The sequence below is a fragment of the Myotis yumanensis genome, unplaced genomic scaffold (genome assembly GCF_028538775.1).
Source record: "Myotis yumanensis isolate MYYU_CA2020_CCGP unplaced genomic scaffold, mMyoYum1.0.hap1 SCAF_4, whole genome shotgun sequence".
Classification (NCBI taxonomy): domain Eukaryota; kingdom Metazoa; phylum Chordata; class Mammalia; order Chiroptera; family Vespertilionidae; genus Myotis; species Myotis yumanensis.
Genome location: NW_027223755.1, coordinates 79876854 through 79901100, shown reverse-complemented (window position 1 = coordinate 79901100; position 24247 = coordinate 79876854). Strand labels below are relative to the sequence as shown.

General features: G+C 56.1%; 3 protein-coding genes across 3 annotated transcripts; 2 read left to right on the top strand and 1 right to left on the bottom strand.

The window, feature by feature from the left end:
- Positions 1-867: 867 nt before the first annotated feature.
- On the top strand, positions 868-8449 carry NAT16 (N-acetyltransferase 16 (putative)). Its single transcript, XM_070411514.1, is given in 8 exon segments — positions 868-1196; positions 4751-4895; positions 4961-5128; positions 6113-6185; positions 6188-6321; positions 6925-6968; positions 6970-7103; positions 7106-8449. Coding segments are annotated over 7 exon segments (828 nt in total). The 5' UTR covers positions 868-1196; positions 4751-4754; the 3' UTR covers positions 7240-8449.
- A 4821-nt stretch (positions 8450-13270) lies between these two features.
- Positions 13271-16413, top strand: VGF (VGF nerve growth factor inducible). The gene is made up of 2 exons (XM_070412717.1): positions 13271-13640; positions 14115-16413. The coding sequence occupies exon 2, from the start codon at positions 14135-14137 to the stop codon at positions 15995-15997; it is 1863 nt and encodes a 620-aa protein (XP_070268818.1). The 5' UTR covers positions 13271-13640; positions 14115-14134; the 3' UTR covers positions 15998-16413.
- Positions 16414-17515: 1102 nt separating this feature from the next.
- On the bottom strand, positions 17516-23656 carry AP1S1 (adaptor related protein complex 1 subunit sigma 1). Its single transcript, XM_070412718.1, has 5 exons — positions 23556-23656; positions 21068-21246; positions 20320-20428; positions 19583-19720; positions 17516-18296 (listed from the first exon to the last, which is right to left on the bottom strand). Exons 1-5 carry the CDS (start codon positions 23556-23558, stop codon positions 18249-18251), a joined length of 477 nt encoding a protein of 158 aa, XP_070268819.1. The 5' UTR covers positions 23559-23656; the 3' UTR covers positions 17516-18248.
- Between the last annotated feature and the right edge of the window lie 591 nt (positions 23657-24247).

Here is a 24247-nt window from a genome sequence, read left to right as displayed (position 1 = left end):
CACTGTGCTTTTCCTCCCACGCTCCTTCTACCCACCCCAGGTGGCAAGGGGTGCGGAGCCCCGCGCGCTCAGAGCCCAGCGCGTGCCTGCGCGCAGAGGCCTGTGCCTGTGCTTGGTGTGCATGCACCGGAAAGTGTTTCCTTCTGCGTGCTGCCCCGCGGAGCCTTGCTGCCTGACGGCCCCTGAGAAACCAGAGGCTGTGAGCTGAGCCAACTTGTGCACCTGGGGGACAGGGCTGCTCTGCGACCCGGGGCATGGTGGCCCATCGGACCCATCTCGCCTCGCTGCGCCCCTTTCAGACTGGGTTTCTTCCGTCTCTTGGAGTCTCTTCGCTTCCCGATCTTCACGGGTTTCCAATTTCCTCTCCCAGTTCCTCGGACCCGGTCCCCAGGGCCGTCAGCTCCGCGCCCTTTTCTAGCCGCTATGACCTGTCCGCTGGAGTCGGAGAAAAGGGATGACGTTCAGGGGTGGCCCAGGAGGCGGCAGCCTGCGGGACGGTGGGGACTCCCGAACCGAGCACAGAGGTTTTGTGAGCAGGCGGCGATAGCTAAGCCAGCTTCACCCTCTCCACCCAAATCCAACACACCTTCCCACCCTCAGGGCCGCTCCCCCCGCCAGGACCAGGGGTGTAACCCCCTCTGCAGGGCTTGGCCACCCGCTGCGCCCGCCGCCAGGACCGCAGCGCCGGGGCTACCGCTCCTCTGCACCCCGCCCCGCCCCGCTCGTGCCAGCGCCGGCGGGGACGCGAGTCCGCTCCGGATCCGGGCCGCGTTTCCCCCACATCGCTGGGGTCTCCGCCCCTCCGAGTCGCCCGCCAGGGCCCAGCCGAGCGTCGCCGCGGGAGCCGCGCGCACCGCCGGAACCCAAACCAAAGGGCGCCGGCGCCCGGGGCCGCACGGAGCTGCGGCGCAGACTCCACTTTCGCATTCGAACTCGGAGTCTGGACCCTGGCGCTTCCCGCGCGTCACTCGGGCTCCGAAGTGACTCCTTCGCGGCCGTCCCGCTCCTCTTCTCAGCATCTCGTGGTTCCGGCTCCGGCTTCGGCTCCGAGAGGTAGGGGGGCCGCGAGACTTGAGGGGGCTGGCGTTCTCCTCCAGGGAGCCGGGGCCGTAGAGAGGCCGCCGTCCCCCTGCGCCCCCAGAGCCACGCCCCTCCCAGCCCCTGACCTGGATAACCGAGCCCGCGACTGCACCCAGGTACTCAGATGCGCTATCTATCCCATCAGCCCTCCTCCACCCCGTCGCCATTCCGTTCCCACCCGTCCCCAGGGTCTGCTGCTAGGGGGACCCCTGCCAAGTTAGGTAGCTTCCTTGTGATCTCTCTCCAGTCCGCTTTCCCCCACCCCAACTCCCGAAAGGGGCGGAGGGACACGTCTCCCACGGCTGAGGCCCTCTGGGCACCCCCGTCCCCCACTCCTGGGCGCGTCTTCCTCACCCCCTGCCTCTGCCCCACTTCATCTTTCCTCCCCCGCCTCTTCTCCAGGTCTCTGTCCTCTTCCAGCCTCTTCTCTGGCTTTCTCCGTTCCCTGACCCCGCCCCCCACCACACACCCGGGAGAAGGGGGTGTGTCACGATGCTTTCTATTTATAGGCTCCCTGGGGAGGGGGTGCAGTGCTAGGACTTTTTTGGCGTCAGCTGAGCCCTGAGTCATGAGGTGTCATGTCTGTGATTCGGTATCCATGCCTCCTCCCGCTCCCCTCTCCCATCCTCTCTCCACCGAATCTCCTGTCTGCCTTTGTCTCCTTTCTGCCTCCGTTCTAGTCCTTTTTACGCTCCTCGCATCTTCGGGCGCTTGATGTAGCTGCCCTTTCTTTGTCTCCGCCTCTCTGCTCTCTGCTCCCTCTCCTGCCTCTTCCAGTTCCCCAAAGCTGGGACTTCTAGGGCATCAGTATTTCAGGTGGGGGGCGGGTGTGGAAATGGGATGGGGACGCTCCCAGCGTGCCCGGTGATTACTTCAATCATCTCCTTCTCCCCAGAGTGACCATTCATATTTATGAGATTGAAAGAACGGATACAAGGATGTGGGGATATGGGTGGCAAGGAAAATGCTACCCCTCCTGCAGGAGCTTGGTCCAAGAGATGCCTGAACTACATTTCCCACAGTGCCCTGGAGGCACAGGGCTGCCTTGCCTAGACACTTTCTGGGAGTTAAAGTTCAAGGAGTGGGTTGGAGGGTATCATACTGGAGGGTGGGAAGTGGCTGGAAAGTGGAGCAAGGATTGTGGAGCTGGCCGGCAGCTTTGGCTTGGCCTGGAACCCCTAACCTATTTTTTCCCAGCACCCACCTCCTCCAAGGTTTAAGGACCTTGGAATCTTTGTGTCTCCAAAAAAGGGAATAGGAATAGAGGAGTGCCTTGAAAGAAAAGATGGGTGATGAATTGGCAAGTCTTTCTTTCTTCCTTGTGACCCTGGGAACTACTCCACCCCTTCCCCTTACAAACAACCTAGTCGGAGATGTAGAGACACCATTGGAAATAGTCTCATCTTGAAAGCAAGGGAGGGAAAGAAAAGCCTAAAGTCTGAGATCTATTGGATGTGTTCCAGTTTGCAAGCTGCTCACATTCTGGCCCCCTTAGGAGCAGGGGGGTGGGGGGTTGCTGATGTTACTCCTCACCTACCAGCTGGCATTTTCCAGGGGCCATGGACAGCTGGTGAGGTTGCCTGGAGATGCAGATGGGAGCCACAGGTTAACCTGCTCAAGTTAACCATCATCCCCAGAGCCTGATGCAAGGAGTCTGATGCTTGTTGTTGGCCTAGAAATTGCTGACAGTGGGGGGGAGGGTGGGGGGAAGGAAGCAGTGGGGTTCCTCCCACAATCCCATCTCTGATACTGAGTCAGCTCAGCCCTTAGCATTTGGGACCTCTGATTCCAGTCAAGGACCCAGTGATTCCTATCTTTGCTCTTCAGACTGGGTTTGGAGATCCAGACACACACACACACACACACACACACACACACACAGATTAAAAGGTTATGTGTGTGTTTTTTCCTGGCTCCCTCACTGGCCTGGGAGCCAGAAAAACTTACAGTCTTGGGCCTCGATTTCCTCAATGTGAAAGGAATGGTTGAACGTGGTGGTCCCCAATGACCCTAGCTGGGGCTCTAAGAGCCTCTGAGCCTGTGCCTCTGAACTGTCTGACCTGGAAGAGCCTTAGGCATCAGCATCAAATTGAAAAGAAAGAGGGAGATGGTGGCCATGTTTTGAATCTTGTTTGTGTAGCAAGCACGCTGTGTTCACATAAATTCTGTTTATGGTATGGAAGCTAAAATCACCCCTAAACCACCACTTGGTGCCTCTCCCAAGCCTAGGTAATGTTCTTGTTTTTTTAAATCCAACCAAGCCACTATCACCCTCCACAAAGTAGTTGTCCCCTAAGATGTTGGTTAATGAGATACAGGTTGGGGGGGGGGGTGTAATTGGCTGGAAAGAGAGAGGAGGGGGATTCGATCAGTCTGGAGGAAGGAGATCTGGAAATAGTCCTCAATACATGGGGAAGGCCTCTCTTTTTGGCCCTGTCTCTAGGCAGGGAAAAGAGAAAAGCCAGAGGCCAAACAGGTGCCAGATCCACAGGGGACTGACCCAAAAAGGAGACTTTGAGGAATGGAAAGGCCAGGAAAAATCCTGTGTAGAAGATGGGCAAAGATTACAGGAACAAATTTTAAAAGGAAAAGGGAGGAGAGAGAAGAGAAGGGATTCCATCTTTGGAGGGAAGGAAAATGGGGAAGGGACATGGGGGATCTTGGTGGACATTTGGTTTGCTGGAGCCACAACAGAACCCTTTTCAAAATGATCATCTCATACTGGAGTGGAGCCAAGTCTCCAAAGGAGGGAATATATTCAAGGAAGAAGGAAAAGGTGGTTTTGCTGAGCCTGGAAGGAATGGCTTGAAATTTTCTAATGGAGCTCTCCATGTGCCCACTCCCTTGGTTTATGTTTGAATGTGGGTGTTGGGTGTGGAGGGAACTGGGGCAGCAATGTGTGTGTGTGTGTGTGTGTGTGTGTGTGTGTGTGTGTGTCTGGGGTCTACATCGCCCTCCCTTTGCCCTGGAATGGTAAGTGGCAATGGTAGAAAAGGTAGTGGGAGCTGAATCCTCCACTTTCCCTGAAAACTGTCCTGGAGAGGGAGTGGAGATTATGGGAATTTTTTTTCTCATGTTGCTCTTATAGAGAGGTGGTAGGGCGCTTGAGGAGTGTCCCTCCATTATTTAAAATATATTTTATTGATTTTTTACAGAGAGGAAGGGAGAGGGATAGAGAGTTAGAAACATCAATGAGAGAGAAACATCGATCAGCTGCCTCCGACACACTCCCTACTGGGGATGTGCCCGCAACCAAGGTACATGCCCTTGACTGGAATCGAACCTGGGACCTTTGAGTCTTCAGGCCGATGCTCTAGTCACTGAGCCAAACCGGTTAAAGCCCTCCATTATTTATACCCTCCTTCTTTCCTTTGAGTCCTGGGGCTGACTGGGGATGGAGGGGGTCAGGGGCTAGTCTCTAGGGAACTCACAGGGTCCTGAGTTTGTGAGTGTTAAGACACATCCTGGTTGGGTAGAGCAGGATAGGATTAAGAGTTCTTGGAGCTGGTGTGAGGGGGGAACTGGAGGCCCTCTATTCCCAGGAAGGTCTGTGTGGAGAGAAGAAGAGAAGCAGTGCTTGTGTAGGAAGGGGTTGTGGGGACTGTGTAGAGGAGGCCAGATGTGGAAACAGCAGACTCTGACCCCAATGCTGGGTTCTCTCTTTCTGCAGGTGAATGAAGCTGGAAGCTGACTGCAGTGTAGCCACCTCAGAGGTCCCTAAGCCTGAAACTGAGGCTGAGCCAGATGCGAAGCTACTCTCAGAACACCTGCCACAGGAGGCCAGGACGAAGTCCAAGTCTGGGTCAGGGATGGAGGCTGAGAAGGAGCCTCTGGGGGCCAAGTTCTTGGGGCCAAGCCCAGGCCAGGATCTGGGCTCGAGACTGAGACTGAGCAGTTGGACCTCGTGGTGGCCACAGAACCGGAGTTTGAGGAAGTGCTGGCCATCTCAGGGGGCATCTACGGTGACCTTGACTATCTTCCCAGCTGCTACCACATCTGGCTCCAGGATCCCAACCTCACGGTGATGCTGGCCAAGCACACCAGAGAAGTGGTGAGAACTGAGCAGTGCCTAGGTGAAAAGGGGTGAAGCCATGTTTGGGTGCCTGAATCTTAGGAAGGAGAGGAAGCGAGCCTCTCTCCCTCAGCCCTTGTCAGATTGCTGAGGATATCGAGTAGGCTTTGCAAAGAGTAGGGCATTCAGATCCAGGGGCCTAGCCAGTGAGGGTGGGGTAGGGGACACGTAGAACACAGGAATAGTGGAGGAGCCCAGCTGGCTCAGTGGTTGAGCATTGACCTATGAACCAGGAGGTCACAGTTCGATTCCATGGTCAGGGCACATGCCCAGGTTGCAGGCTGAATCCCCAATGTGGGGCATGCAGGAAGTGGCTGATCAATGATTCTCTCATCATTGATGTTTCTATCTCTCTCCCTCTCCTTCCTCTCTGAAATCAATAAAATATATATATATTTTTTAAAAAAGAATAGTAGAGGGACTGGTGAGAGCTTTGGTATTTGAGGATTTGTTTGAGGAGTTTCTGGGGACAGGAGCACAAAAAGAGGGGAGCTAGTAGGGTGGAGGTAGGCTGGGGATGGGAGCAGGTAGAGTGGGGCCAGGAGCCCTAAGTAGACTGACTTCTCACGCAACGAAGCCTGGTTGCATGAGTGAGCAGAAGCAGTTCAGAGTGGGGCTCCGGGAGCAGCCAATAGGAAAGGGGCGTGGTAGGTAACCGGGGCGTGGCCATCTCCTGGGGGTAGAGCCAGTGAAAGGGGGCGTGACGAGTGGTCAGGGACCCCTTTGTACTCGGGGCTTCTGAATCTCTAGAGGTGGAAGCGGCCGGGCCAATGAGCAATGAGCGTTACTGCCAGGTCTGGAATCTGAGACCCAAGTACTGAGGAGAGCTCCCTGGACAGGTACCAGGTCTGGCCTGGCGCCCAGAGTAATGATGAAGGAGCGCTCAGCGTGTGGGAGGAGGCGAGCCCTGTGAGCCCAAGTGGCTGAGGCAGGGAACGGGCCCCCTAACGGCCTGGGGAGTCGGTGCACTTGATGGATGCGAAGACAGCGCTGGTGGAGGGGCTGCGCCTGGTGCCCTGGTAGCACGGTAAGGGCTGGCCTGCCTGCTGCAGCGCTTCTGCTCACAGCTGGTCAGGCGGCAGCACTCAGGGGTCAAGATGACACAGCCTTCCAGGGACGACCAGCCGGGCCCCCGGGAGCTGAAGAAATACCGCCTAAACACCAAGCGGGTGAGAAGCACAGAGAGGCTGGGCGTCTTCCCCCAGGCTCAGCCAGTCACCCATTTTCTTTCTCGGCCGGTTCTACCGAGTGCGAGCCCTGCCCTGGGGCTCCCAGTCCTTACCTAAGCCCTTTTGCCAAGGGGAAGTGAAACAGCTCCCACTCCCAGCTGCCAACCCACCGAAAAGCTCAGGAGCCTAGACTTTGGTGACCCTGCCTCCCATGCATCCATCCTGTCTCCCTACAGGAACCCAAACTGCTGAGCCTTTATCTTACCCTCTCCGCTTCCCCCATCCTACCAGCTGACCTGCTGCCTCACTTCCACCTCTCTCAGAGACTCAGGGGCCCACACCCCCAGTTCCCTGGACACCCCACACTGACTTCACCTCTCCTATTCAGAGGGTTTGCCCCTGGTTTGTCCTTGCTACCCTCGGGGACCCAGGCTTTCACATATTCCACTTCACCCTGCACCTCACGACATGTGCCCCATGTGGGGCTCACGCGGGAGCCCGTGGGTGTGAATATGGGAGTGAGGATACAGAGAGGTCAAGGCCAGTCCCCCCCCCCCCCCCCCCCCCCGGACCTCACCCCGTGCTCACTTGTGCCCCCCACAGGGCACCACTTTGGTCCAATTCAGCACATCCGTGCTTCTGGCAGGCAGCGCTGAGGGCCTCTGGCACTTTTTCACCGCTGCCCACCCAGGCCCTGTCAAAAGCAGGTGGCGATGTGGCAAGCCTCGCCGGCGTCAACGTCATGTGCCAGCTCTTCCTGGCGCCCCAATTGTAGTCACGGGTTATTTCTGCCAGGTTGGCTTGGGGCTTGAGCTGGTCAAAGGTTACACGGAGCAGTATTTGCTTGGAGGCCACATTTTAAGTCCCTACTATCTGAGAAGATGCCGCCCCCTTTCCCAGATCCCCAGAAAGCCCTGACCTCGTTTGCAAGCTCCATCCCCTCCCCTGCCCCCTATCCTTTCCCACTGCTGGTCCCTCTTTCTTTCCCCTCTTACCTCTCCGTTGCCCACTGCCAGATCAGAACCACCCAGTTTGGTGGAGCCCCTTGTGCCGCCATTGTCCACCCTTTCCCCTTCCTGGGCAAAGAACCTGTTCCGCCATAGGCTTCAGAGCTTTTTCCTGTCCTTCCTGGCTTCTGCCTTCTGACAGTACCTCTCCAGGAGGCAGCTGCCTCAAGCCCTCAGAGCTTGCCCGTTCTCCCCTCACTGCCCTGTGCCTTTAGGTCAGTGTCCTCTCCCTTTTCTCTGTACCCCCACCGTCCTCCTCCCTGGACCTCCCAGACACTTAGCTCCTTTTCCCCATTATGTCTGTATCTTCCCCCAAGTTCTCCATGTGCAACATGGAAAGAGACCCAGTAAATGAAGTAGATTTATAATGCTCCCCCTACTTTGGACCCCCGTTTGCCCTCTGGTGATGCACCTTTTGGAGCTTGCACCTCTGACTGGAGTTTCCTCCAATTTTGCACTATGATGATATTTCGCAGGCCCTCTCCTAACGCCCGCAACCAATGGCAGAACCAGGGGGTTCAGGCTGGAGAACTTGGTGTAGTGGAGGGCAGGTCCCTCCGCCAGTGTGAGGCCGTCTTCTGATTCTAACCGGGCTGCCTTCTAGTGAGACTGGAACCCCCACCTCCAGGTATTTCTGGACACTTTTCCCTTTCTCTCATTCCTTTACGCTTTTTGGACTTCGACAGTCCTTCTATTTAAATACAAGCAGTAACAGCTGTGTTTGCACAGCGCTGTCTTCTATGCTGCATCCTCACATCTACTGCAGACGGAGGAAACAGACCCAGAAAAATCGAAGTGACTTCGAGTCACTCGCAGTAGCTGGGAGCCGCCTCGCAGGGACTAGAAGCCAGGTGTCCCAGGCCCAGAGCCTCATTCTTTGACGGTGGTAGCTTGAAACTACTTGTTGGACAATGAACAGCTGCTAAGGACACATGGACATGAGCACAGGGTTCACTGGGATGGGATCCAAGACATGGGCGCCAGGAGGTGGGCGGTGGGCAAAGAGGAGCACCGCGCTTCACACTGTCCCCGTTCTGGCTCTGCCATGCCCTCCTCTGCCTCCTGTGCCCGACCTGCTGCTACTCTCCCTGTCGCTTCAACCAAGGCTATGTTGCAATAAAAACGGATTCTTAGTCCACCCTGTGTTTGTTTTACTTCTCAGTGTGTGTGTGGGGGGGGGGGGGGCGGGGGGGGATGGGACACATGACACCCATTATCTTCCCTCTTCCCCTGTATTAGGATCTTAGCCCTGTGGCCATGGGCTAATGACTTCCCCGAGGGGAGCTAGCCCTTGCCTGCCCCCACCCCAACCAAGAAGCAGAAAGGTGAGCGTTGGCGAGGGGCCCTGACTAGACCCGGCCCCTGCACCTGGCAGTAGGCTGCTCTCCAAATTCTATGGGCTCTTCCCCCAAGTTCTCCTTGGCAGCCAGAACCAGCCTCCCTCAAGCCCTGCGATCCAGGCGTCTAACTCCCAGCTCTCCACTCTTTGGCTCGCTTTTTCCATTCCTGGGTGGGCACCAAGCAGAAGGTGGAGCCGCCGCTTCCCCTGGGAGCTGACCTCGAGGTGGTGATGACTGCAATCCCAAAAAGTAACACGCGGGGGCGCCAGGACGTGTGCGGACGCGGGCGAGGCAGCGCAAGGTGGTTTCCGTCCGTGTGAGTGTGTCCATGGGCGTCTTTGTGTGTCTGCGTTTCTGTACATGTGTGTACGAGTAAGAGGGTGTCTGGGTGAGATGTGTTCGGGACATCGTGGCTGGTGTACCCCAGAATCAGGTACTCCAAGTGTCTTTGATGAGGACGATGCTTGATATGTTGCTATGTGCTGTGGATGGGGAGGCAGGGAACTGTGTGTGTCGTCGTGTGTGCAAGGCGTAGCCTCCGAGTCCCTGATCCGCGTCTTGGGTTTTTGAAGTCACATACCTTCAGAGTTTTTACCCCCTTCCACCATCCTGTGTAAGAAGAATGAAGGCTCTCAACGCGAATCTCCATTACCCTGTCACATCTTCAGCATGGGTCTTCTAGGCTAGGTGTGACATTGCGTTTGTGTAAATGGGTGTGTCTCAGAATGTCAGTGTGACTCTGAATGATAGTGGTGTGTGTGTGTGTGTGTGTGTGTGTGTGACAGGTGGGCGTTGGAGGAGGCTGACTCAGGATTATGGAAGCAAACAGTTTCATTTTTCTTGTTAGTTTGTGGATGTCACCTTCCTTCATGGCATGTATGTTGTGCTTTCTCAGTCTCTCCAGTAGTTGTCTCTCTTTGTGTCTCTCCTCATCTCTGTCTCCTTCTCTCTCTCCCTTTCTTGGTGACTCATCTCTGCAGCTTTGCCCTCCCCCGGCTTCCTGGGTCTCCCTTCCCCCACTCAGGAGTGGGTGGGAGTATGAGGGAATGGGACTGGGGACTGAAAATTAGGGTGAGCAACCCCTTCCTATTACTTATAATTCCCAGACCTGTCAGTGGCCCCCAGCCCTCTCCCAGCCCCGTTCCCAGGACTCCCCACCCTACTCAACTGGAGTGGCAGATAGGGCAATAATGCATTCTAATGGGGCCGTTTTCAGGGGGAGGGGGTGCCTCAGCAGCTTCTCTCTGTTCAAAGTGGAGACCCCTGCCCCTCTCATAAAGTTCCTCCGCCCTGCCTCCCCCCGCCCCCATCGCTGACGCAATGAAAGCCTGCAGAGGTGAGTCACCGGTTGGGGGAAAGGAAGAAAAGGAGGGGGACCTGGAGGTATGGGGGAAGGGGCATAGGAGGAAAGGGGAAGGGGACAAGCCCTTGTTCTTTTTCTCTCCCAAACTTTCTCAGGGAAAAGATCCAATGCTCCCCTCTCCTGGTTTTCCAAATCTTTAGCTTGAATCACTACTCTGCTGGACCCCATCTTCTCTTACCCTACTGGAGAGTGAGGGATTCAGAAACAAAGACAAAGAGAGATGCATTTGTACAAATAACTCAGCAAACACCAGGCATCCCCTCCAGATCCCCATCTCAGCTTTGCCTTTCCCAGCTCTCTTTCCATTTCTCTTTCTTTCCTGCCACCTCCCTCTCTCCCGGATCCCAGGAACATGTCCCCAATCCAGCTTCTTTCTCAGAAACCCCTAAAGACAGCAAGGTATGAAGAACGCAGTACATCTTCGAGAGGTAGAGTGTGCATGAATAAACTAGCCCAGGTAAGGAACTGGAAAGGAGAGAGGCAGAAACAGACCCAGATAAGAGGGATCCAGATCCAGATTGTGGAGTCACCAAGCCTATTGCCATTGGTGCCTGGGGCTCCCACCTTCTTGCCACCTCCCTCACCCCAAGATGGCTGAGACTCTTGGGATGTTAATTTCTGAGACGTTCTTCTGGGCTAGAGTGGAGAAAGGGAGGCATAGGGAGTTGGGGAAGAATGGAGGAACACCCTGAAAACAAGGGGGAGGACCCGAACTTGCGGGCTGCAGAGGAGTGGCTTGGATTCTGAGGCTTTGTGGCATGGAAATCTAGAGAAAAGGTGAATGTGGGGAAGGGGCAGGAAAGAGCACATAGAAGTCCACATAACCTCTAACATATACCAACAGACATGGAAGGACCCAGAGAATGCAAAAGACACACGTGCGTGCGCGCGTGCGTGCACACACACACACACACACACACTATCAACGCACCAACCCAGGCACACTTTCCAGACCCAGCAGATACCCAGACTCAAGACTCTTAACTACACAGGTATACTGGCTGGCAGGAGGGATCAGAACCAACACCCATTCACACACAGATACCTGGAAACAGGCAAAAACACAACCACACACATTGGGAAAGACTACATATTTAAATCAGAACACGACCACTCTTGCCCCCCCCCCATCCCTTTTCTTTTTCTTTCCTCCCGTATATTTCACTAATCTCTGTACACATATACACACATGTACATACATACATAGGTGCATGTCCACATACATGAGCCCACAGTAACACAGTTTCTCTAGGTGCCTATCTCCCCTCACACTTAGTCCCTTAGCTCCATCAGCCTCGCAGTCTCCTCCATGGCTCCCCCCCGCTTTGCCTGGCTCTTGGATGGCTTCCCCTCCCCCTCTCCAGATGTCTGAACCATCTCTCTCTGATTCATCCTCCTCGGGAAGGTAACGTGACCCCCTCCTCATTCCAATGCTCTCAGTAACCACACGGGGGAAAGAGGGAGATGGGGAGGGAAAGGAAGAATGAGGGGGGCCCCCAAGGGCAGCAGGAGACCCTAGATTTGTTGTGTGTGGCCGGGGGGGGGGGGGCGGGAAGAAGTACTGCTGTGGGGCCTGTTACCCCCTCCTCTCCCTTCTTTCCTTGGCATCTCCGCAGTCACCTTGGCTTTCAGTATCTTCCTTTTGCCTGTTCCCTCTGCCTTTTCCAGATTCCCTCCTTCCTTCTTCCCTCTCCTGCTGTCTTCTCTCTTTCCTCTCTCTCCTCCTCCCCACCTCTTTCCTCGCAGAGCTGATGGGCTTTCTTCTGGGAAAGTCGAGCCACTGATGGAACCGAGAAGCCACTGTTGGCTATAGAGGGAAAACACGTGAGTGATTGTGTGTGTGTGTGTGTGTGAGAGAGAGAGAGAGAGAGAGAGAGAGAGAAGGGGGAAGAGGAGGAGGAGGAGGAGGAGGAGGAGGAGGAGGAGGAGGAGGAGGAAGAGGAAGAGGAAGAGGAGGATTAGTGCTAGGAAGAGATGAGGAGGGGGCTGAGGACTGGCTCTGACAATCTGAGCCCTGTGTGTGCCCACGGGTACCCCTATGGCTGCAGTTCTTGTGTGTCTGGTGTGTCATTGTAACTCCCCCCTTTCACTGCCCACGCCTCCGCACAGCTCTCTGCCTGCACTGAAGCCCCCCTCCCTCCCCTTCATTCCTGCACTGGCGGCTCCCCTTGGCTCACTCCTCTCTCCCCTGCCCCCTCCCCATTTCCGTCCCCCCTCCACCCCCGCCCACGGCTGGTCTCCCTTCACTGGACCCGGCTTGCTGATAGATTCTCTTTGCGCAATCTGTGCGTCATCGCCCCCCACCCCCCGGAACCTCTAGCCGTCCATGCCCCCAGCCCCAACCCCTCAGGCCGGAGATATGGTCGAGGGGTCTGGTTGCAGTAAGGGGCGTTCTCTGACGTTGCATGCCCACTCCCACCTCCCGCATCGTGTTTCAACCTTCCCTTTAAGCAATGGAGAGAACTGGAGTTGAGCCACCGCCCCCCACCTGCGCAACCCCCTCCCCACCTGGTTTGCTCTTGCCCTCCAAACGTCCTTTTGGGGAGGGGGGAAGGAGCAGGAGAAAAAGAAACTGAAGGGGGATGGGGAGTGGTGGGCTGAAAGGGGGCACAGCGGAGGCGCCAACAGACGCTACAGAGTCAACTTGACAGGCACACCTTTTTCTTCAGACACGCACCGACAATGTACAGACACGACAGAGGCACACACATCCTCAGTCTTTTCTTTCTCTTCCAACTTGGACCCTTGTCGGTGGGATTACCAAAACCGCAAGATCCACCCATCTGCCCCGGCCCAGGGCCCGCACCCCGCACAGCCGATCCGCGGACAGCGCCCGCAGGCGCGCAAGTCTCTTTTCTCAGGTTCACGCCGTCCTTGGGCGTGTTCCCCATGGACCCTGAGATCGGAGGATGGGGAGACTGCCCCTACCTTCCCCGCTTTGGATTCCTTATTCTCCCCCTCCCCAGCATGGATTTCTTACTGGTGCCCTGTCAGACCTGGGAGTGCCCCATCCGTTTCGCGATGAGGGCTCCCGCCGCTGTAAATTGTTGGGTAAAACCCACCCTTCTGTCTTGCAGTGTCTCTTCATCCACCTTTCCATTCATTCATTCATTCATCCTTTTCTCCTTGTCCCTCCTTCATTCATTCATAGCCCCCAACCCCGCCCGCCTCGACATTTCATTCATTCATTCCTTCATTCATTCTTTTCCCTGGTGCTCCACTAGCGCACGCCCCTCCAGCCGAGGACCCCAGTGCGCAGTCGCAGGCCGGGAGAACACCGCATCCTCCAATCGTTGGGCATCCTCCCGCCTCTAGGCGCCCGCCCGCTTCCCCATGAATGAACATTGACGTCAATGGGGCGGGGCAATCCCACGTGACACTGCGCGCTCCCGTTTATAAGGCGGCAGCGGCGCGGGCGCTGTCCAGCGTGCTGAAGCCGGAGCGAGCGAGCCGCCCGGACCCAGCTGAGCCCAGCCCACTGGACGCCAGACCTCGACCATCGGTCCTATTCTAGCCACCTCTCGGAGCCGAGGCGGAAGCGTTCCGACCTTCCCTGTCCCCACCCCGCCTCGACCCTCCTCTCCATCTCCTGCGTCGTGACACCAGCTGGTAAATACTCCGCTGTCTGTCCCTCAACCCCTGGCAACGGTGGGTGTGAGGGAGGGTTCTCTCCTAGATGGGGGTGCTGAAAACACATTGGGGAGCCCCCCGTAAGGGTCTCTGGTAAGTGGGGAGTCACCGCTTTTTTCTTGCTGCTGAAGTCGCCCACGCACCATCCAGAGTGTCCTGTGGGGAGGGAGCAGAGATTTCCCCCTTATCCTCACTGCTTAGTACGTGGGCGCGGGCACTGAGATGGCTCAGAGAAGGGGGCGAGGAGGCACCGTGGGTGCGAGGGTTGTGGGCATTTTCCCATTTACACGACTTCAGAGATCGGCACATCTTCCTTCTTTGCGCCTAAAGGTCCCTCTTCTGGGAAAGGTTAGGGGAAACCCTGATTAAAGGTGGGGGAATGGAACGTAGAATCAGAGAGCAGAAAATTCTTAAAGAAATCCTTTCTTTCTTTCCACCCCTCCTATTTTTCAGTCTCCGACAGTCCCCTGGTCATGAAATCGCTCAGGTTGCCAGTTTCCGCCCTCTTCTGCTTCCTTCTACTGATTAAGGGGCTGGGAGGAGCGCCCCCCGGGCGCCTTGAGGCACAGTCACCTCCCCTCAGCTCTGAGCATAAAGAATCTGTAGCTGGGGACGCAGTGACCGGGCTGAAGGATGGTCGCACCCCAGAGGTCCGAGCCGCTCGAAATTCAGAGCCGCAGGACGAGGGAGAGCTTTTCCAGGGTGTGGATCCCCGGGCGCTGGCCGCGGTGCTGTTACAGGCACTTGACCGCCCGGCCTCGCCCCCGGCGCCAGGCGGCTCCCAACTGAAGCCAGAGGAAGAAGCAGCAGAGGCTCTGTTAACTGAGACCGTGAGAAGCCAGACCCACAGCCTCCCAGCGCCAGAGACTCATGCGCCCGCGGCCCCGCCTCGCCCTCAGACTCAGGAGAACGGTCCCGAGGCGAGCGACCCCTCCGAGGAGCTTGAGGCGCTGGCTGCCCTGCTCCAGGAACTGAGAGATTTCAGTCCGAGCAGCGCCAAGCGCCAGCAGGAGACCGCAGCAGCAGAGACGGAAACTCGCACGCACACGCTGACCCGAGTCAACCTGGAGAGCCCCGGGCCCGAGCGCGTGTGGCGCGCTTCCTGGGGGGAGTTCCAGGCGCGTGTCCCGGAGCGCGCGCCCCTGCCACCCCCGGCTCCCCAGCAATTCCAGGTTCAGATGCCCGAGAGCCGCCCCCTTCCCGAAGCCCACCAGTTCGGGGGAAAAGTGCCTTCCCCCAAAACACACCTAGGCGACGCATTGGCACCCCTGTCCAAGGCGTACCAAAGCCTGGGCACCCCCTTCCCCAAGGCGCGCCGGCCGGAGAGCTCACTCCTGAGCGGCTCGGAGGCGGGGGAGCGCCTTCTACAGCAAGGGCTGGCTCAGGTAGAGGCAGGGAGGCGGCAGGCGGAGGCCACCCGGCAGGCCGCGGCGCAAGAAGAGCGGCTGGCGGACCTGGCTTCGGACCTGCTACTCCAGTATTTGCTACAGGGTGGGGCCCGGCAACGCAGCCTGGGGGGTCGGGGGCTGCAGCCGGAGAAGGAGCGAGAGAGCGAGAGGGAGGAGGAGGTGGAGCAGGAGAGACGCGGCGGTGAGGAGAGGGTGGGGGAAGAGGACGAGGAGGCGGCGGAGGCGGAGGCGGAGGCGGAGGAGGCGGAGAGGGCGCGGCAGAACGCGTTACTGTTCGCCGAGGAGGAGGAGGACGGGGAAGCCGCCGCCGAGGACAAGCGGTCCCAGGAGGAGATGCCTGGCCACCGTCGGCAGGACGCCGAGCGGGCCGAGGAGGGCGGAGAGGAGGAAGACGACGACGAAGAGATGGACCCACAGACCATCGATAGCCTCATTGAGCTGTCCACCAAACTCCACCTGCCAGCGGATGACGTGGTCAGCATCATCGAGGAGGTTGAGGAGAAGCGGAAGCGGAAGAAGAACGCCCCTCCCGAGCCCGTGCCTCCCCCGCGGGCTGCCCCCGTGCCCACCCACGTCCGCTCCCCGCAGCCCCCGCCCCTCGCCCCCGCCCCCGCCCCCGCCCCTGCTGGAGACCAGCTGCGGGATTGGAACGAGGTGCTCCCGCCTTGGGATCGGGAGGAGGAGCAGGTATTTCCCCCGGGGCCCTACCACCCTTTCCCCAACTACATCCGGCCGCGGACACTGCAGCCTCCTGCTGCCTCGCGCCGCCGCCACTACCACCACGCCCTGCCGCCTTCGCGCCACTATCCCGGCGGGGAGGCCCAGGCGCGGCGCGCGCAGGCGGAGGCAGAGGCGGAGGAGCGCCGGCTGCAGGAGCAGGAGGAGCTCGAGAATTACATCGAGCACGTGCTGCTCCAACGCCCGTGACCGGTCTCGCCTCCGTGCGCCACCGCAGCGCGTGGTCACCCCCGCCCCCCTCCGTGTCGCTCCTGTCCCCTCCTGGGTATTTGCATGCGTCCCCGGCCCCGCCCTCGGCCCCCGCCCCGCCTCGCCCGCGGGCTGCGCGGAGGACCTGTCACACCTCTTCCTGGGTCCAAAGCCCGAACTCCCCAAACTCGCTCATGGCTGTCCCAGAGCCAGCGCAGGCGAACGGATGGTTTGTGCGAGCTCCTTCCCGCTGCTCCCACCTAGTTGCCCAGTTCCATTTGTGTCTGTCTCCTGCCCTTGGGGCCTCCCACAAGCCTCTCCAGATCGCTGTGAATCTTCTTTCCCTTCTGTCTTGTAAATACCCCTCACGGAGGAAATAGTTTTGCTAAGAAATAAAAGTGACTATTTTATTAGGACTTTGTTCTCGGTTATTCACCCGTCCCCTTGGGCCTGTGCGGTCCTTCCCAAGGGGCGGTGAGGGAAACGCCAGCCACAACACCCATCTCTTCCAGCTTAAAAGGGAGGGTTGAATGGCACCAACCCTTTTTAAAACTGTATTTGGGGGTAGAATTGGCTCACATCCATTTGGAAACCCTACATGGTGGTTAAAGTCATGGGTTCCCAGGGTCTGGCAGAGAGATGCAAAGTAGATAAGGAGCCACAGCTCTGGGCTCTTCTTCTTGTGACTCTGAGGGGCCACACAGGCAGTACTGGTGGCTCCCCACAGACCCTGTTCCAAATCAGACACACCTCCCTTAACTGCTCCCTAAATTCCCTGGCCCTACATACGTCACAATAAATATGGGGACAGGGGACGGTTGGCAGCCACAGAAACATTCTGGTTTTAGCCTCTTCTCAACCCTTTTCTAAGCATAGGAGGTAGAATATACCCTTGAACTAGGGAGTCTCCTTCCTAAATAAAACTAAACCAGGCAAATGAAGTCTCCCACAAAGAAATCTTAGAGGAGTGAAACCAGGTCCCAGGAAGTTTCTCCTCCCTGGCTGAAGACAGCTCAGGGAACTAGCTGGTTGCAGAGGCATTGAGCTAGCAAATATATTTTTGGTAGAGGGTGTCAGATAAAATGCAGGACACTCAGTTAAATTTGCATTTCAGATAAGCAATGGATACATTTGCATAGGATACACTTAACCTTAAAAATTATTCATTGTCCTGGCCAGTGTTACTCAGTGGTCAGACCATCAGTTGTGCACCAAAGGGTCTCAGGTTCAATCCCGAGTTGGGGAGGCAACCAATCAATGTGAGACACATGAATTATTCTCCCCCCTCCCTCCCTCTCATTCTCTCTAAAAATCAATGGAAAGATATTCTCTGGTGGGGATTAACAACAAAAATTATTCGTTATCATACAAATTGAACTGTGTGTTTTACTTTATTTTTTATTTCTGGCTCTAATCTGGCAACCCCTTTCTGGGGAAGAGTCAAATGCAGTGTTCCCTTCCCCTCCTAACTGATCCCAGCAGCCCTATCTTCTTTCACAGAGCCTCAGGCAGGCGAAATCCAGAAATGCTTTTCCTTTTATTTCAGAGGAAAGGAAATAAAGTCAGACACTTGCCCACCCCACCACCCCCTTAGTTTCTGCCTCACCCTGAATATGGAGTGAAGGAGAGATAGGGCCCAGTCTCCTATGAAGCCTGCCCTTCCCCCAACCCTCCCTCCCTCAAAGTGGCAAGGTTAGAAAAAAATTAACTATGTTTTCCTCCCCCAGCACTGGACAGAGGCCCTACTGCAGCCAAGAAGGAAGGGAGGGTGCAGGTGAGGGGAAAGGATAACCTAGTCACTACACAGATGCCCCCCTTCCCAGGTAGAGAAGCTGCCCTGGCTGGCTGCAGGGGGTGGGAGGGGTGGAGGTAGGATATGGGGCAGGGAGACGAGAAGAGCCCTGAAAACCTTTTCCCTTTAACCTGACATATTTATATATTTACAATTATAAGGGAGGAAAGGAAATTTGGAGTAATAGTTCTTCAAAGGCAGGGAATGAAAGCCAAATAGCACCCCCATCTTGGGTCTTGGTCATATTTTCCTGCCTCCCAGCTCCAAAAACCTTCAGTAGGAACAGGGGAAACAGGAGGTAGGGGGTGGAGGAGGGACTGTTTGAGGGTCCTGAGCCTACAGCTCACTCCAAAAGAAGGTGAGACAGCAGAGGAGGGACAGCCGAGTCCCCCCAAGAAAAGGGCCACTTGTGCCCTGCCTCTTCACCAGCTCCCCACATCTCCACGGCCTGGGTGGGGGCTATGCCAGACCCATCTCCTCCAACACACTGCGTGGCGACTCATCCTCCTGAGGCAGAGACAAACAGAGGGTGACGCAGAGACAGCAGGAGAGGCCGACAGGGAATGGGGGAGGTGGGTGGGCAAGACAACAGCATCACAAGGATGGAGGCAGAGTGGAGGAAGCACACAGAGAAACGGGGAAGGGGGGAGAGAGAGAGAAGCCAATGTGAGCTCAAGGCAGAACAGCTGGGGACCCTTCAGGGGAGTTTCCCAGCCCCCTAGGACTACCTCCCAGAGCCAACTGTGGCAAGGAGGGGGTCCAGGTTGAGCCCACCCCCCCCCACTCCACCCCCTCCAGAGAACCAAGGACCAGGTTGGTGAGCAGGGGGCCCAGCTTTGTATCTGAGCGAAAGGGAGTGAAGCTTCGACTCGAGGATGGGAAACTTTTCTGAGGCCTGTGGGGGTGGCAAATGGTTAGGTCCTTCTTTTCAGGGTTGTGGGGGAGTAAGAGGTTGGCATCAGGTCTCTGAGGTAAGGTGAACTAGACTGCAGAGAGATGAGTCATTGGGGTCTGAGCAGAGCACTAGTAACAGGGGTGTATGTGCCAGGGGATGTGTGTGCTAGTGTGTGTGTGTGTGTGTGTGTGTGTGTATGTGTGTGTGAAAGGGAACCTGTACCAGTAAGGTGGCAGGTTCAATTCTGCTCTTTCTCCTATTGCAGAGATGAGCCCCCTATCGCACCCCTTCCTCAGAGCCAGCTCATGCCAGCTTGTTTGTCACTGCAGATTCCGGTGACTCATCTTCCTGCACCAAGTCTCAGCGGTGGCACAGCAGAGAGGGGGCAAGCAGTAATGGGGTGAGGGCAGGGACACCAGAGAGCAGGGTGAAACAACAGCTAGGTGACCTGTACACCAACCCCCAAACCCCTACAGTTTTTTGCTTCTGAAAATCAGAGGCTCATTTTGCGTATGTGTGTGTAAAAAAAGGTGGGTGGGGGAGACACCAGGGAAGAAAAGCATTATCTACCATTTGCTCCTTCTCCAATTCTCTGAGCAACCCTTATATGCCAAGAGAAGCAAGGGACAAAGGAGATTTGCCTGGGGTGAGACACCCTGGGTCTTTCTGGAAGGAGAGAATTGGCACGGGTGTCTGCCACCCCCACCTCCCACCACAAGCAACCAGGGCTTGAGGGCAAGCCGGCCAAACAGGTGCGGGGGCCAGACACCACAGGGAGGGGGGCCCTTGGGTGGTAGTGGGAAGGGGGCAGATGTGGCAGGCAAGCAGGGTGTCCAGGGGAGGGAGGGCAACTTCTACCGTGATACTCTTCCTCCTCCTCACTGTCCCAGGCCCATACCTCCTGCAGCAGGTCAGCCTGCTCAATAGCCTTTAGCACACTCTTCTTGGAGGTGTCCTGGACATCACCCCCCATCAAGAACTCATCCAAGATGAAGTAAGCCTTCTCAAAATTAAAGATGATGTCCAGCTCGCACACCTGGGGAGAGGGGGGAAAGGCAGAGTAATGAAGTGCATTCCCACCCCACACGCCCCACCTTGGTTCTCAGTATGTCTCCTCATCTTCATGACTACCCTCCAACCTTAGGTTCCTGCCCCAGGTCGACGTCCTCCTGACCCCTAGGCCTTAGTAAGTACTTGGATCAGGTTTTCCTTCTCCTTCTCTTGCCTCTTTCTCCCTGATCATAAAATATTAGTTGCTCTTGACCGTGGCTTTTGTTGCCTTGACCCCAGAATCTGTGACATTGTTCCCAGCACTGGGCTAGCTCCTTCCCTAAATTCTGTGGGGCAGGGAAGGAGTCGTCAATAGCAGGAACTGCTGATAAAATCGGAATATGACTTTTGTCCTTTTGTGAGAAGTCCGAGCTGAGCTCTAGATGGATTGATTAAGAGGCAGATTCTGGTCTCTACCCCCTCCCCCAGACTGATTAAGGGGCACGGCTAAAGAGGGAGATTATTTACCATTCTCACTGCTCCCACTTCACCTCTCCCAAGCATCCCAGCGCAGAGATTCCAAGGACCCCAGAGTTTGGAGGGAAGAGGGGATTGCTGAGTAGGGAAATAGGGAGGGTGACTTACGCTGCCAAAGTATTTGTCCAGGAGCTCCACATATCGGTGGATCAGTTCCAGGGTGATGAGCTCATTGTCTTGGCCCTCGATGGCGCAGCAGAAGTAGAGGCTGGCATATCTGAGGAGAGGGGCACATGAGAGACAGCTGAAAGGGCTATTGGCCTGCTCCAGGCCTCTGGGCTCAAACCTCTCATTTCTCCTTATTCCCAGCCCAGGGTCTGTGTGGCTTTGGGACAAAGGTGGGGTGGCCCAGGGTATATAAATAATTACTTGCTCAGCCTCTTAATGCCTCTCACAAACAGGCAACAACCAAACTCTTTCCTCCTCTTGCTCTCTGACCTGCTCAGTGTGACTCAGCAAAACCCTGAGCCAAATAATTTCACCTCCTCAGAGAAGGAACTAGAAATGGTGGTGTGTGTGTGTGTGTGTGTGTGTGTGTGTGTTGGGAAAAGTGGCACAGGATTTACCATTTATGACTGAGACAGCAAGGGACATGTGTAATGGACAAGATAGGGCCCTTGGGACAGAAGTATGTGTGTGAAGTAGGTGTGAGACTACAGCAAAACTAAGTGGGGAACAAGAATTTCTTCAAGGTGAATGTAGAAAGGAAAGAAAGCTGTTCACCACTGCCCTCGAGACGTCCTTAGTCCCCAGTTCTCTCTGACCCAGGGACTGCTTATTACTCAGCCATTGAAACCCACTGCCAAGCCCCAACCAAGCAGGACCCAGGCGAGTCTGACAGTAGGTGGGGAGTCACCTCTTATAGACAACTTTGAGGTCTCTCCACTCCAGGAAACTGCACATTTTGGGCTTGCGAGCCAGAACAACCTGCATGAGCTCCCGAACCATCTTCTTTCTCTCCTTGTCTGATGTGGCCAGGTACCATTTTTGCAGCCTCAGCTTTCCCTGCCGGCTGAACAGCAGCATGAATCGCATCTGGGGGAAAGGCAAGGAGTAGGGGTGGGGGAATGAGAGGCAGAGCTGAGGGTCAGAGATTTGGTTTTCTGAGTTTCTTTCCTCCACAAACATACAGCCCCAAACTCATCTAACTCTTCTCCGCTCACAGCTTCTACTTTCTTCAAATAATCAGCCCTGGCTCTCAACTCTGGGTATTCCACCAGCTGGTGTCTTTCCTTCTGGGTGTGTGTCAGAGCTTCTGAGTCTGTCTGTTATTTGGATTCAAATCCTGGCTTTACTAGTTGAGTAAGTTGCTTTGGGCAATTACTTTATGTTTCCTGGTCTGTGAAACAGATTAATAAAAGTACTTACCTTACAGAGTTGTTAGGAGAGATTAAATGAGTTGATATATGCAACAGTGCCTGGCACAAGGTAAACACTGTAACACATTAGGTATAACTATTATTTTTCTCTGACCTCCTGTTTCCAAACCATTTCCTAAAGGAAAGTAAAATACCTAGCACAGTGACAACCAGCCCATAGCTGATGTCAGAGGCTCTGTCTGCTTTCTTCCATGCTCCTATTCACAACCACACTGAAACCAGGTATTTTGTCCCTGGAGAAGCTACCTCAATTTTCCAACCCATCCTGGCCATTCACCCTTAAAGAGGTCCCTAACACACGGTTTTCCCGCGCCAGTCCTATGCCTAGGTATCCTTCATGTCAGCACATGGTATTGAGACTCCTCCCCCTCCAAGTTCCAGCCTCCTCTCTCCTCAGCCATTCAGGCATTTGGCCATTGATATGCCTCTCTCTCTTTTCAATCCTCACCCTAGGATATATATATATATATATATATATATTTAAGAAAGATGGGGCTTTTATTTTTTTATTTTTATTTTTTAAATATATGTTATTGTTTTTTTACAGAGAGGAAGGGAGAGAGATAGAGAGTTAGAAACATAGGTGAGAGAAACATTGATCAGCTGCCTCCTGCACACCTCCCACTGGGGATGTGCCCGCAACCAAGGTACATGCCCTTGACGGGAATTGAACCTGGGACCCTTCAGTCCGCAGGCCGACACTCTATCCACTGAGCCAAACCGGTCATGGCTGTTTTTTTTTTTTTTTTTTAATTGGTTTTAGAGAGATAAATATTGACCTGTTGCCTCCCATATGTACCCTGACCTGGAATCGAACTGGCAACCTTTCAGTGTACAGGGACAACGCTCCAACCCACTGAGCCACCGGGCCAGGGCTCCTCACTTCTTCCTTTCATGATGCCTCCCTTTACATGCCCACTCCTTCGCAGATATCAGGTGACCAATTTCCCTTTCAATTTTTCAGTTAGCACATTGCCATCCAGGTGGCTCTCCAAGGGAATGTGTGGCACAGGGCTCAGGCTGGGTCGGGTGGGGAGGAGTGCAGAGCCCTCCGGGTGCACACCCGTTGCGCCCCAGCTACCCAGTTCCAAGGCGTCAGTCCCAGCCTGGAGTTCTCGCCTTCTCCCTGCAGCTCTCCTCTCCACGGACTTTACCGGGGCTGGAATCCCTGGATGCGTGGAACAGTTCTGGTTTAACACTGTTCAGTAGGCTGAGGACCACAGGGGGTTTTTTGGTGGTGAGGAAGGGGAAGCGCCGTTAGCGTGGTGGGAAGGCAACCGAGGAGCGCAAGGGAGCCGCGCACGTCTAAGACGGGGTGGAGGAGGGGGAGCAGGAAGACGGCAGGCCTGGGTTCCGGAAGGAGAACGGGGTCGGGGGCGGAGAGCTAAGAGCTGCGGAGCCGGGTGCCAAGGCCCGGGCCCCCCAGAGCAAGACCTCGAGTCCACTTGCTCGACCCGCCGCACTCAGCCTCTCGGCGAGCCGGTGGTCCACCGAGGCAGGACGGCCTCTCCTGGGACCCGGAAGCGATCCCCTCGCACACACTCTCACCCCGCGGCCGCCGCTCCTCTCGGGGCTGCACCGGGACGGAGTGTGACCCGTGCCCCCGCCGCCTCCCTCCGCCCACAAGCCCTCGCGCCCCTATTCCTCGGGGGACTTCCCTGCGGCAGTGGTCGGGACCCCTTGGACCGCGACCCGCGCGCTCCCCCTGGCTCGGGACAGTTCCGCCGCCCCCCTAAATCAGCCCCCTTTCGCTCCACTAAGGCGCCCTCTGCCCGCCCCTTCTACCTAAAGCCCTTTCCAGCTGCTCCTGCTCCCCGGCCGGCTCGCCCACCCGTCCAGGAAATTGAGGTCCTCTGGGGACCGGAGGAAGAGAGAGTGGCTCTCACCGAGGGCGGCCCCCAAGGACCCCCGCAGGTACAGCCCACGGCCCTCCGTCCCCCTCCCCTCCCGCTTCGCACAACCTACCATCCTGCAGTCTCCGTCTTGGCGAGTCCCTCTCCGGCCGCCGTAGGTGCCAGCTCCACTCCCTTTCTGATCCTTTCTCTTCTTCCTCCCCCTCCCGCTGGAAGCCTGGCCCCGCCCCGCCCCTTCGCGGTGAGTACCGCGCAGGCGCCAACGCTGCGGGGCGCGCGGGCGGGGCTGGAGGAGGAGAAGCGGAAGCCATGGCAACCAGGTCCTTCAGCTTGGAGCAGCTATGTTGTCATGGTAACAAGGCTGTCCTGTGGGCTGCTTGGAGGATGGGGGAGAAAGACAACGAGGTCCTCGTGCTTTGTAACCTTGGGGGAAAAGGGCGGGAAAAGGGGTGCGAGGTGAATGGGAGGATCATCGGAGTCTGTGAGGAAGTAGGGAGCACTAATGGAGGGGTGTGGGCAATTGGGAAGGAGCAGGGTAGGAACTGGATGTAGGGAAGGATGAGTGAGGAGGAAGACTGGAAGACAAAGGGTGGTGGGGCAGACATGAGGAAGAAGTATAGAGCTCAAAATAGATCTATACTGAGAACCTGCTAGATGTAACACTTTTTAAAAACTTTTAAAATTGAATTTATTGGGGTGGCATTGGTTGATAAAATTATATAGGTTTCAGGTGTACAATTTTATAATACATCACCTGTATACTGTATTCTGTAGTCACCACTCCAAGTCAAGTCTCTCTCCATC

Excerpts from the sequence above, each read along its gene's own strand:
- VGF (XM_070412717.1), top strand. The coding sequence starts at position 14,135 with ATGAAATCGCTCAGGTTGCCAGTTTCCGCCCTCTTCTGCTTCCTTCTA.
- AP1S1 (XM_070412718.1), bottom strand. Across the intron at positions 20,429-21,067 it reads CTCAAAGTTGTCTATAAGAG|ATATGCCAGCCTCTACTTCT; the intron begins GTGACTCCCCAC and ends CCCTCTCCTCAG. Across the intron at positions 19,721-20,319 it reads TGGACAAATACTTTGGCAGC|GTGTGCGAGCTGGACATCAT; the intron begins GTAAGTCACCCT and ends CCCTCTCCCCAG.